Below are 13201 nucleotides of genomic sequence, written 5' to 3'. Positions count from 1 at the left end.
ACAACAGTAAGACCACATTCATGTTGCCCAGGAAGATGGGAGAACAGGAAGCAGGAATAAAGATCCCTGGCAGGGAGGTGAGAACACAGCAGCCGGACTGGGTAACGAGGTTTATCTGCTCCCTGCTGATATTACAAACAGGGTGATACGGAAGTGGAAGGTTTCACTCACCTCAGGGCCTTAACAATCTTAGGGCTTGAGAGATGATTTACGCCAACATCTTTTCCCCCAAGAGATTCCTTTCCAAAATACGCTTAAGAGACAGGTGGTCATCTAGTTTTTGTTTTGAATGTGTTCTCAGTGACTGAGAAATCATGGGGTCACATGTTCCATTTAGAACTATTCTAATTGTAAAATGGCTTCCTTACATTTTTGAGCAGCAATCTGCCTGCCTATGAATTCCAGCCGCTGGTCATACATCTCCCTAAAGGAGCAGACAAGCCCTGTCTTTGTCATCCAGTATGTGAGGACGGCTGTCATGTCCCCAAGTGTCCTTGTTCCCAGACCAGTCATCCTCAGATCTTCCATTGCATCCCCAGTGGTCCATCCTCACTACCAATGAGTGTTATGTCTAAAATGTTTTAAAGCTAAACATTTAATGATCACATATCAGACCTCAAATGTTATTTGGCTAGTCATGACTTCTGTGTGATTCCAGTGGAGTTGGCTAACATTGGGGAAACCCTGAACAGTTCTGGGAACATTATTTTATGAGGAACGTTTTCAGATAATAGCTTAGCCCAAATAAGATTATAGGCTTTAAGAAATTCCCTTTGAAATTAGATTAAACAAAGGGAAGTAGTGAGGAAAGAAAAGACTTATTCAATGGATAACCAAAAGAATTTGCAACTAACACAACCCACTCAACTCTCTCATGTTAGGAGATTTTTGCCTTCATTACATGAGGGTCTTTACAAGACCCTAAATAATTTAGGGCTTGTTCTACAATGGTCTTAATTTCTGGTGATAGCTAGAACCACTTTGTTTTTTACAAAGCTAATTATAAATATTCAGTTAAATGTTTAGGGCCCACATTTCCAGAGGGTCCCCCAAATAGCACTTTGTTTAAAGTAGGACTCAAAATAGTTGCTGACAGTCTATCAGTTAAAATTCAAGGGCTTTATTTAAATGAATAAAACTTCTGTATAATAGCACACACGCACACACCTACACCCACAGTGGTGGACCTTAAGGTAGGTTAAATCCAAGACTGTACCTTATGCAATGCTGGGGTCCTAGGAGGAGGGAACACATCCAGGAAGAACAGGACTGGAGCGGTCTGGTGGGAGAGTGGGAAAGAAAAATGTCAAAAAGAGAATCTCACGGGTTCAAGTGCTATCTTCTTCTCTTGATAGCTGAATTACCTATGGGCAGTCATCCTCTTTGAGGCCACTAAAGGAAAGTTCAGAACACCTGTTCTGCCTCTCTGAGGATCATAAGACTGCTTATATCAACATATCTTAAAGCACATCTGTAAAAAACTAACAAGAATCAGTAAGACTGAGTTGAATGTCTAGACCGGTTTGGAGAGAGCTACTATCTTCCTAGTTTTGAATCTTCCAATCCACAAAAATGGGATATTCTTCTACTTGTTTAGTTCTTTATATAAAAAATATTTTGTGTATTTCAGTATAGAAATAAATATCTCTTTTTATATTTCTTATCTATTTGATGTTTTGAGTGTTAATTTAAATGGTATAATTTCATAAAGTCCATTTCCTATTTGGTATTGATTTATAAATGCCAAATTGGCTTTTGAGTACTGAACTTGTAAGCAGTTTGTTAAATTTGCCTAATTCTAATAGTTGGTAAATTCATTTGGATTTTCTATGTATATATTATCTGCAAATGACTATTTTTTTTCTTTTTAGTCTTTATGCTGTTCATTTCCTTCTCTTGCCTTATTATATACGGCAAGAATTTCTAGAACAATGTTGAATAAAAGAAGTGATTGTGGGAATCCTTGTGTCATTCCTGTTCTCAATAGCAAAACTTTCATGGTGTGCCTGGGTGGCTCAGTTGGTTGAGTGTCGACTTTGGCTCAGGTTATGATCTTGCAGTCCATGAGTTTCAGCCCTGCGTTGGGCTCTGTGCTGACAGCTCTGAGCCTGGAGCCTACTTCTGATTCTGTGTGTCCCTCTCTCTCTGCCCCTCCCTGACTCACGCGCTGTCTCTGTCTCTCAAAAATAAACATTAAAAATTTTTTTAAAAAGAGCAAAACTTTCAGTATTTTACCACCAGATATGTCTGCTGTAGACTGTATCTCTGTCAGTTTACAGAAGTTGTATTCATAGTTTGCTAAGAATTTTTGTTATAAATGGCTGCTGAATTTCATCAAGTTGAGATCATTTGCATCAGTTAACTATATTTTTCTCCCTTTATGAAAATGTGGCAGATTACATTGATTTCTTGTGTTAAGGCACACTTGCATACATTGAGAATTAACCTTACTTGGTAGTGAGATAGTATCTTTTGTACCTATTGCAAGTACCCTTGCTATACATTGTCATGTCTTTGTCTTATTTTGATATCACAATTAGGATGGACTTAGTTTGGAAGTATTCCTTTTTTTATTTACTGGAAGAATTTGTTTAAAACTAAAGTAATTTCTTCCTCAAATGTTTGGAAGCGCTCACTGAAAGGTTCTATATTGCCTTTGTGGAAGGGCTTTTAATAACTAATTCAATTTCCACTAACAGAAGAAACTCTCCAGATTTTCCATAGTCAGTTTAATTTTTTTGAGGTATTTGTCCTTAATCACATTTTGAAATTGATGTTAAATGTTCATTATATCATCACATCTTTTCACTGTTGGTGGAGTCTCCAATGATAATAACATTCCCAATAATAACAACATTCTTAATCTTTTTCTCTTTTTTTAATTGATGTCTTAATGGGTATGTCAGTTTTCTTAAATTTTTTGAAGAACAAGCTTTTAGCTTTATTTTTTTTAACTTCATTTTCTTTAAATGTGTTTTTTTTTTTTTTTTAAGTTTGAGGGTGGAAGACAGAGGGAGAGAGAGAATCCCACGCAGTCCCCATGCAGTCAGTGCAGAGCCCAGCATGGGGCTCCATCTCAGGCACTGTGAGATCATGACCTAAACTGAAACCAAGAATTGGACACTTAACAAACTGAGCCATGCAGGTGTCCTTAGCTTCATTTTCTATTTCCATGATTTCTAATTTTTATTGTTTTCTTTCTACAGTCTTTGTTTTACTCTTCTTGCTTCTTGAGATGAAGTAAATATGATTTTAGTCTTTCAACTTTTATAGGAAATGTAGTTAAGGCTATACACTTATAGCCCACAATTTTTGATGTGGCACATCTTTATTATTATTCAGCTTGAAATATTTTCTAAAGCCTCTTATTTCTTTTTTCTTCCATGGATTATTTAGAAGTGTGTTCTTTTAATTGGCAGGCACGTGAGGATTTTCTAGTGATCTTTTATTGGTTTCTAGCATAATTTCCCTGAGGTCAGCATATTTTGAATTATTTTGATCCTCTGACATGTTTTGGAGCTTTCCTCATGGACTGCTTATTGTCAGTTTTGCTAAATTTTAAATAGGGTCTTAAGTAAAATATACATTTGCTAATTTTAAATATGGTCTTAAGTAACAGTATCCTCTATATATCAATGTCGTTTGTTAACTGTTCTTCAGATCTATTTTTTATCTTACTTTTTTGTCTGTTTGTTCAGAGGTGTGTTAAAGTAACCCTTATGATTGTGGATAGCCCATTTTTCTTTTTAGTGGTCTATTTCTTGCCTTATACATTTGAAATAATGTTACTTATAATTGTGAAACCTTCCTGGTAAACTGGCTTATAATTTCAGAATGTCCTTCTTCCTCTCCAGTAATGCTTCCTGACTTCAATCTATTTTATCTGACATTTCTATACCTACACCTGTTTTTTCATTAGCAGTTATGGTTGATCTTCCGCCATCCTTGTGCTTTCTGTGAACCTTTACTTAATATGTGTGTTCTGTAAATCAGACTAACGTAGGTTTTGTTTTCTTCCCAAGTCTGACATTAGCTTATTACTTGGAAGTATTTGATCCATTTTCATTTAATATAATTACTGATTTAGGTGATTTTATACCTACCATCCTGCTACTTGCCTTCTATCTGACCCACTATTTCATTTACCTTTTTTCTTGTGTCTTGTCTTCTTTTGGAGTACTCTTTTTGATGTTACAATACACATCTGGGTTAAATTTAATACAAATTATTACATTTACCACTTCCTTGATAATACTAGAACTTTATTCTGCCGTGTTTTTCACCTTTCCTGTGTTATTGTTACCATGTATTCTAACTCATCAAAAAATTTAAACTTCACATTGCTAGTATTGTTTTGTAACAGTCAATATTCACTTACATTCAATTTTTGTAAAAATCTTCATTCCTTCCTACATTTCCATACTTCTATTTAGGATCACTTTCCTTCTGCCCAAAGACCTGTCTATAGAATTTTAGTTAATGCAGTCCTGCTAGTACCCAATTTGTTTTTGTCAAAAACATCTACATTTCACATTTATAGAGGATATTTTTATGCTACATAGAATTTTGGTTTGACTTTTTCTCCCCAGAGCTTTAAAAAGGTCTTTAATGATATCTCTAATGAGGTATAGTGCTTCCTCACCTACAGTAATAACAGGGGCGTAATGAAAATACTCAAATTGTTTAATGCAGCAATTTTAGAAACATCTCTTTTACTTTAAATTCAAGGTCAGAGCTTGAAGACTTTACAGATAATCTAGCCCAACTTCCTCCCTGGGAATAATCCTCGTAGGAGGTAATTGTCTTCAACTCCAGTTTTGAGGAATTCACCAAATCACAAGACAATGCATTCCATTTGTAAACATTTCTAATCATAAATGGATTCCTTAGAGAGCACTGAAACAAAATCTGCCTCTGTTTTACTACCAGTCATGGGATCTCATTCTGCCTTAAGGAGCAAGGAAGAAATTTAACTTCAACCTTTGTTTTCACGTATAGTATCTAAAAAGAACTATTCTGTCCATGGCTTACATGGTAAGCATCACTTTCTCTACCCTGGCAACTCCACATTCATAAAGGGTCACTAATCCCTGTTAATTATGTTACTAAAAATAAATTGGAATTAGGTCAGTGGCTTAATTTAGGGCCTATTTCTTACCTGGATTGCTGACTCTTCCTGATTACAAACAGAATCTAGGAGATCTCATGTAAACACTATTCTCTAAATGCTTAAATTCCTCAGTAGCCTTCGATTACAGCGCTGTTTTCCAAACTGTGTTTTTGGAATGGAGTGTGGAGGGGTAGAATTGTTTATTTCATTACTGCTCTATTATTCTCTCATTATTAGCAAAGTTTAACCGACAAAACTCGCTGTAACCCAGAAAGACTTCACCAAATTTAGATGCAGTGGTTTGGAGAAATCAATAAACTTTTAATACACACATATACTCAAAATGACCTTGGAGTTGGAATATAACCCTAAATTTCAGTATCCTAGCAACTAGAAGAAAAACTTTAGCTTGAAAGTACTTTATGACAGCCTCTAATTAAAAGTTGAAGATGAAGTAATTTAGAAATGACAGCATTTGTCGTAAAGACATCTGGGTTCAAGTCTTAGCGCCCTTTCTTATTAGCTATATAACATATAGCATATTAATCTCTTTGAAATCTATTTGCTTATCTGAAAAAGGCAGTTAAGAATACTTGCCTGGTAAACTTACCACAGGAATACTTTACAGTAGTTAAAAAAAAAAGGAAAAATAGGTTTGTAGCTACAAACATTTACACAGGTTAATCTCAAAAATACAAATGTAAGAAGCAAGCCACAATGGATTCAATGATGCTACTTGTAAAAGGTTAAGGAAACAGTCAAAAATTAATTAATATATAGATAGCGAATAATTTTAAAAGCCAGGAAATGATGAACATAGAATTCAAGACACAGGTTACACCAGAGAGGCGGTGAGTGCTGGAGGAGGCGGACAGTCATGTGATCAGGGGGGCTGCTCTGCTGTCTCCCTAACGTTCTCTGAAGGGGGTACTGGGAGTTCATTTTATTCTTTAGGTGATACACATATATTGCACACTTCTGCATTTACGATTCCATTTAAAACAAAAAGTCAGTTAAATCTCCCAGTGAACAAGTGAAATATGTATCTGCAGTGTAGATGGAGAATTCACAGGTTCACAGCTTTCTCCTATGCTGAATCACGGCACCGTCTGATTTCATTGGCACTTGGCTAAACTCTCACAACTTTGAAGAAAACAGCTGGATGCAGGAAAGTTTTTAATTCATTGGAAATAGCTCTCAAAAAGCAAATTTCCAGTGTAAAATGAAATAAGGTACAGATAAATTAATATGTCAGGCTTTGTGCCCACAGCTGCAAATAAGATCTCACCATACGTGGTCTATGTCCTGAGTTTTATTTCAGGGCCACATTCATTTACCAATTAGCATTCTCTAGACAAGGAAAAGCTCATTGGCCTATTCACATTTATAACTCAGAAACATGGGCAAATCACCTTTTTTTTTCTGAAAAGTATGTAAATTTTATGTAAAAAGTGTAAACTTTAGTTGTAAAGACATTAAAAAACAGCATAACGTAATATGGTTTAGTTATTACAGGAAGTATTAATATTTAAAATTTACTTGCAATTACTAGAGTGGGAACAACAATGGATATTAAAATAATTTTAAACTTTCTATAAGTTTCACAAATATATCCATGTATGTTTAAGCATTTCTGATAAGTATGTATAACCTTTCATTTGCAGACTTTTCCTAGTGAATTTAGTAAGCAAATACTTATTACTTGCTCATTATCAAAAGATCACAAATTTGTCCTTTCCCTTCCTTCTGGTTGGGGTGGAAGATTCAGGCAGATGACCAGGGCTGAGGATCGAATGGTCAGGATTGACATCACTAGGGTCAAGACTCAGCTGGCCTGGTCCTTGTGGTTGAGACTAGGGTTTCAAGTGGCATTTTAGGGAGTCGTGTGGTCAGGACAGTGCAGTGGTGGCTGATATATTTGACATATTTGGAGCTAGGGGGAGCCAATGCAGCAGCTAGTACTGTCAGGAGATTGGAACATAAAGAGTAAGCAAATAATATATTTAAGATTATGGGAGCCAGATTTCTCACTATGAGAGAAAGGAGTTACAAATATGGAAAGGGAAATACTAAATTAAACTCTGAAGTATTGAATTAGAATTGAAGGTGCCAATGTGAACTCAAGGTTTTTTCAATATATATGTGTATACAGATATACATATAGCTATATGTCTGTGTGTGTACACACGTGTATTTCTTTGATCTGTCTGCCAATAGAGCTTAAACCCAATGACTCTCCAGAAGCAATGAGCCCTTCTCACGCCTTGGTGAGATTTTCCATTTAAAGGAACCAAAGTTCCTCAGGAAGAAGTACAAGATAAGCTTGGGATACCTTAATGTCCCAAAAAATAAGGAAGAGCCCAAAAAATCAAAAGGACAGGGGAGACTGGGTGGCTCAAGTCAGTTAAGTGTCCTACTTTGGCCCAGGTCATGATCTCACAGTTCATGAGTTTGAGCCCCATGTCAGGCTCTGTGCTGACAGCTCAGAGTCTGGAGCCTGCTTCAGAGTCTGTCTCCATTTCTCTGCTCCTCCCCTGCTCACACTTCAGTCTCTGTCTCTCAAAAATAAACAAACATTTAAAAAAAATTTTAAGGGGCACTTGGGTGGCTCGGTTGGTTAAGTGACCGACTTCGGTTCAGGTCATGATCTCATGGTTTGTGGGTTTGAGCCCCGGGTCGGGCTCTGTGCTGACAGCTCAGAGCCTGGAGCCTGTTTCAGATTCTGTGTCTCCCTCTCTTTCTGTCCCTCCCCCACTCATGCTCTGTTTCTCTCTGTCTTAATAATATATAAACATAAAAAAATCAAAAAAAATTTTTTTAAAGAAATCAAAAGGACATATAGAAGGTGGAATAGACTCCCATAGTCAAAATCTGGAAAAAAGTTCAGTATCAAAATAAATGATAGTCATATATAGGAATAACTGAATAAAGGAAGAATCCATGAGTCCACACTGATACAAATGAATAAGCAAATGAATGAATGGAAAAGGGACTGTTTTCCTCACAGACTATCAATTAAAGCATAAGCAATGATGAATTCAACATTTGGCAACCAGAATAGTAATAACTGATTCAGACAACAGGTGTGAATAGACACAAACTGGTGACAAGTTGATAGGAAACAGGCCCTTCACATAGTCTCAAAAACTCTCCTCACAAAGCTCTTTTTATTAATTTTAAAATAGACAAAATTGATAGATACTATCCTAACCAAGTGATCAAACTTAACTTCATCAGCAATGGGACAATGTGATATTGTGTATCTTCTTGTAAAATATATGAGAATATCATTTCTGACAAAAATGTATATCCTGAGGAAAAATTGGATAAACCCAAACCGAGGGACATGCTACAAAGTACCTGGCTTATACTCTTCAAGAAATCAAGGTCATGAAAGAAAAGACTGAAAATCCTTTCCAGATTAAAGGAGGTAAGAGGACAATGAAATGTACCACTTGATCTAGCACAGGGATGCTGGAGCAAAGAACATTGGGACAATCAGCAAATTTGAATGTGGTCTATGGATTAGATATCCTACATCAATGTTACTTTCCTGATTTTGTCATACCATGGTTACATAGGAATGTTCTTGTCTTAAGGAATTATCATTAAAGTATTTAGGGAGAATGGGGAATCAGGTCTGCAACTTACTTTCAAAATTGTATTGGATGAGACTACATTTGAATCAATAAGTGGAAGGTAAATGAACAGTTTTAAAATATTGAGGCTTCCAATCCATGCACATCACAAAGCACTCCATTTTTTCCAAGATCTCTTTAAATGCTTCTTGTTAAAGTCGAAACTGTCTCCATGAAGATCTTGTATATATTTTGTTAGATTTATTCTTAGGTATTTCAAATTTAAGAGATCTTTCTGAAAACTTTTATTGCCTATTAGTTGCTGATATGAAGGAATACAACTGACATCTGCATATTGATTATAAATGTAGCAACTTTGCTAAACTCCAGATGTTACTGAATTGTCTACATATATAACATATCAGCACATCAAAACAATTTCCTGCCCCTGGGAAAGAAAAACCCAGAGATTACATTGGTGAAAACTTATCATAAGAATATACAATGGTTGTCATTTAAAGAGATTTTTATAGCTGTACAAATGCTGTGAGCAACACAATGTTAGCTGGGAATAGTATAGTTTTAGTATCACATTTAAATTAATTTTAATCACTCAAGGAAGGGAGGCGTGATTTCATTTGCTTCTGAGATCTCTGGACAAAGTCCTTCACACGGATCACCTCTTCTTCATCTCTACATCAAAAGAAATACATTGCCTGAAGTGCACTAAAAGTGACTTTAAATATTCATAGACGCTGATTAACTTCTCAAGCATGAAAAATAAGCCTATCTAAGTCTGGCTCTACCCTTCACAAATGACTTGTTGCAAAGTTGAATGAGATGTTTTCCACAAGCCTTTCTGGTGGTGTGGCAACCCTGAAAGGACTCCCCACTATTGTTCTTTCCTATGACTCACATTCTTTCCGTGTGTCATGAAACAATTTTTGGGAGGAACTGCTGCCACATTACTGAGTAGAGCAGGGCACTGTGAGTACCACAGGAACAGCAACATCTTCTCTGGAGATACTTGCATAATGTCCCAGGAAACTAGAAGCACCTATAGACTGACGGGGTAAGCTGGATGAGATGCTGGAGGGCCCTAAAGACGGAAAGGCCCAAGTGGAACTCTCACATGTGATCTTTAACAGTAAAGGGAAACAGAGAGACCAGTTGATTCTATGACATATTTTTTGACTCCATTGTCTCAATACATTAAAAGAAAATTTAAAAAGTTTAAATGTATATTTTCTAAGTTTTGGTATGGGATGACGAGAAAGTTCTGGAGCTGGGATAGTGGTAACGGTTGCAGAACAATGTGAATGTAGTCAGTGTGACTGTATACCTAAAAATGGGTAAAATGGCTAATTTTATGTTACACATATTTTACTACAATGAAAAAATTTTAAGGTAATTTTCTATTGTTAAATACTACCTGATATTACTCAGTAGTAACACAGTAAGAGAACTAACCACCAAGAGTCTGACAGCCCTGTTTGAGACTTGACTCCAAGTGTTACACCCGTGGAACCTAGAGCACATCATAACTGAGCTCAGTTTCCGCACCCGTAACACAGGAATAGTAAAGTACTTACCTACGTAGTATAGGTTGCAGTGAACCTGAAATGAAATCCTTTATGTAGGAATTTAGCAGAGTTTGTAGCACACACAGAGGGCTCAGTAAAGGTTTGCTCTTTTTAGGTTTCTGTAGCAATACAATTCTTCTATATTCTGTACCATAAAGACTCAAAACAAGGCTCCAGAACAAACGAGTCACCCAGTTCGCCCTAGTCTCTAATTTCATATAGAGCTACAATAGCAATGTCCCATAAAATACATCCATGTTATATAGTAAGGCATGTACGAGCCCAGGTGTTGACCACTAAGCCAATGGTTAATAAATTTAGTCTCATACCCTGGGAGGCAACAATTTCAGAGAAGCCATGAGAACTTAAAATAATTTAACAGGCATGCGTGTGCACGTGCACACACATATATTTTTTATCAAGTCTAACACAGTCATATAAAAGCATTTACTACAAATAGAATTCACACATAAAAAAAGAGACTATTTTACTTTTTTTAGTCCCTTTTATATCCTATTTTAGGCAAAATGATGAAGCCCAGAAAATAACAGACCTGTATTAGTTCTAAAAACTGGAAATTTTATAAATGAAATCTATCCATCCAATCAACTACATCTTCTCTCAAGTTCCAAATAATGAGCCTTACTGAACTATACTCTTAGAATGAACTTAAATAAATCTTTGCATGATTTGGATGAAACACACATTGTCAATAGTTAAAAGTCTGGTAGAAAAAGTACATAGACCTACTTAAAAGTGAAAATATTTCATACCAAAGGAGTGGTTTTTTTAAAAAAGAACAGACAATATGAAGAGGAAATGCATTGAATTTTAAAACATTTTTGGACCATTAAATAAAATACCAAAAGGTTCAGAACTGTTGAACAAAAGTTTATGTAGAACAAAGCCAAGAGGTAAAAAAATATTAAATGTATTAAAACCACCTAAAGCCAAATAAGGCATAGTTGAACTATGTAATTTAAACAAGTTTAAGTGCACTTTCTTTGTACAATTCAACTGACTACCACCTGGAGAATCTAGCAATTAACCAAAATGCAGTTAAAGAGATTTGCAAGCCTTTTGGCCATTATGTAAATATTAAAAAGTGAACTGTCAACTGAAAAATAAAAGGTTACATTTATACCATATGAACGGTCAAAGACACATTATAAAATTCTGTGAACAAAACAATCATACCAAACAAAGATCTTTCAGGCACTTGCATTCAGAAATATTTCTTTTATAAATAAGCAAAGTAGTTTCAAAAAAAATAGAGGTGATTTTCCTCAATTGCACCTATTATTTGAGAACTATATCATATATTAGGGATGCATTTAAATGGACCATTTTATGGGAAAAATCAACTGAACTTTAAAAAACATGAGTCCACCTATTTATTCACAACTTTAACAATACAGATAATTCCAGTGAGGCACTGATGGGGCCACATGAAGACAACCTACCATTCAATATAACCAACACAGTATAACATAATACGACGACAAAAAGCAAAATCCATGACTTGGCAATACTATACAAAAGGGGCCCTGTCTAAAGTTTCTTTCACAAAACATTACTACCACAAAACAAAACAACAAAAAAAGAAAAGCTGAATTCTGACAGCCCTACACAAACTGGGGGATTTCATCTTCAAGGTCTTCGAATTGTTGCATTCGTTTTAGCCTTGGTCTCGGACATGCTGGAGGCACATCAGGCAAGTCCCGCTCCTCAGAGCTCTCTTTAGGCTTCCTGGTGGGCTGCACTGGGGCAGCTGGGGCATTTTCAGAGTCTGGCATTGTTCTCAGCAAGTGCCCCTGGGGGCTGGGAGCTGTGCCGGGAGGCGGTGCTGGGGAGGGTGCTGCAGGCTTCTCCTCATCCCCTTTCACACCACCTACGGGAGCACGTGGTTTATAAAACGTTGTCCAATGCTGGGGCTGAAGTGTTCTGGGCGCTCGGACAGGAGCAGGAGGGCAGGAGTCAGAGGACCGTCTCCCAGACACCTGTCTTGCTGGCCTCATTGGTTCTGAGTATGGTTTACTGGGCTGGGCGGCACTGATTGGGTGGCTCCCAGTGGTCCTCATGCTTGTCAGTCCCCTGTCCTGGAGCACACTGGGCACAGTCACTGTAGTCTTTAGAGTTAGGCCATTTTGTTCCCACTGTTTTTCCTGAGGGCTTTGTAGCGTTGACTGCTCAAAGCCATCCAATATGGAACAACCAACAGTAGGAGTATCTTTCTTATTAATTCCTTCAAAGGTAGGAATCTTGCAAAGCTTGTCTGAATTTACATTTCCCATATTTCTGACATTTCTCTCATTAGGAGGGCTTGCAAGAAGAAGCAGTCTATCTACAGGCAAACTTACAGGTCTGATCTTGGTCCTTGGAGGATGCCTCTCAACACTGTTTGTTTCCCTATCTGATTTCGGAGTAAGTGGCTTGGAAGTTTTACAAACATCTTCCATCTTTTGTGATGCTGATTCAAGCTCTTGGTCTACAAACAAACCCAATTTGTTGTCTAAAAAAGGAAAAGATTTATTTAAAAATCAAATTTCACACCATTTGGTTAACAAGAGATATGAATGATTTATAGATGAACAGCCAATCAGGAGAGCAAGAGTCTTATGTATTTTTCCAAGTTATTCTCAATTAACTATATAGAGCTCAATCTGCTGTTTTCAGTTACATTCAACCCACAGTGAGAACATATCCTATTAGATGCCTCAGATGCTCCTTTTTATCTGATCAACTAATAAATGCACTTTAACATTCGTCCTGTCCGTCCAACTGAGGTTGAATAGTTGTTTTTAGAAAAAACAAAACCATCATTCTCCCCATTTCTGTTTATCCCAGGCTTACTTTCTTCTCTCTCTTACAGAGTCCGGACCCGTGGCCCACGTTTTCTCAAACTAGAGTGCTCGTCTCCTTCAAACCTT

The 13201-nt window shown here is 36.6% G+C and overlaps 1 protein-coding gene across 1 annotated transcript in view; it reads right to left on the bottom strand.

Moving 5' to 3' along the window:
- Positions 1 to 11080: 11080 nt before the first annotated feature.
- Positions 11081 to 13201, bottom strand: part of ARHGAP29 (Rho GTPase activating protein 29) — a 63659-nt gene continuing 61538 nt past the window's right edge. Inside the window, exon 23 of the mRNA XM_029948870.1 lies at positions 11081 to 12783. Within this exon, the coding sequence (XP_029804730.1) occupies positions 11897 to 12783 (887 nt within the window). The 3' untranslated portion in view covers positions 11081 to 11896. The remainder of the gene's footprint in view (positions 12784 to 13201) is intronic.

Source organism: Suricata suricatta, chromosome 8 (assembly GCF_006229205.1).
Source record: "Suricata suricatta isolate VVHF042 chromosome 8, meerkat_22Aug2017_6uvM2_HiC, whole genome shotgun sequence".
NCBI lineage: Eukaryota > Metazoa > Chordata > Mammalia > Carnivora > Herpestidae > Suricata > Suricata suricatta.
The sequence above is the reverse complement of the archived record's forward strand: the minus strand, read 5'-3'. Positions and strand labels throughout refer to the sequence as shown.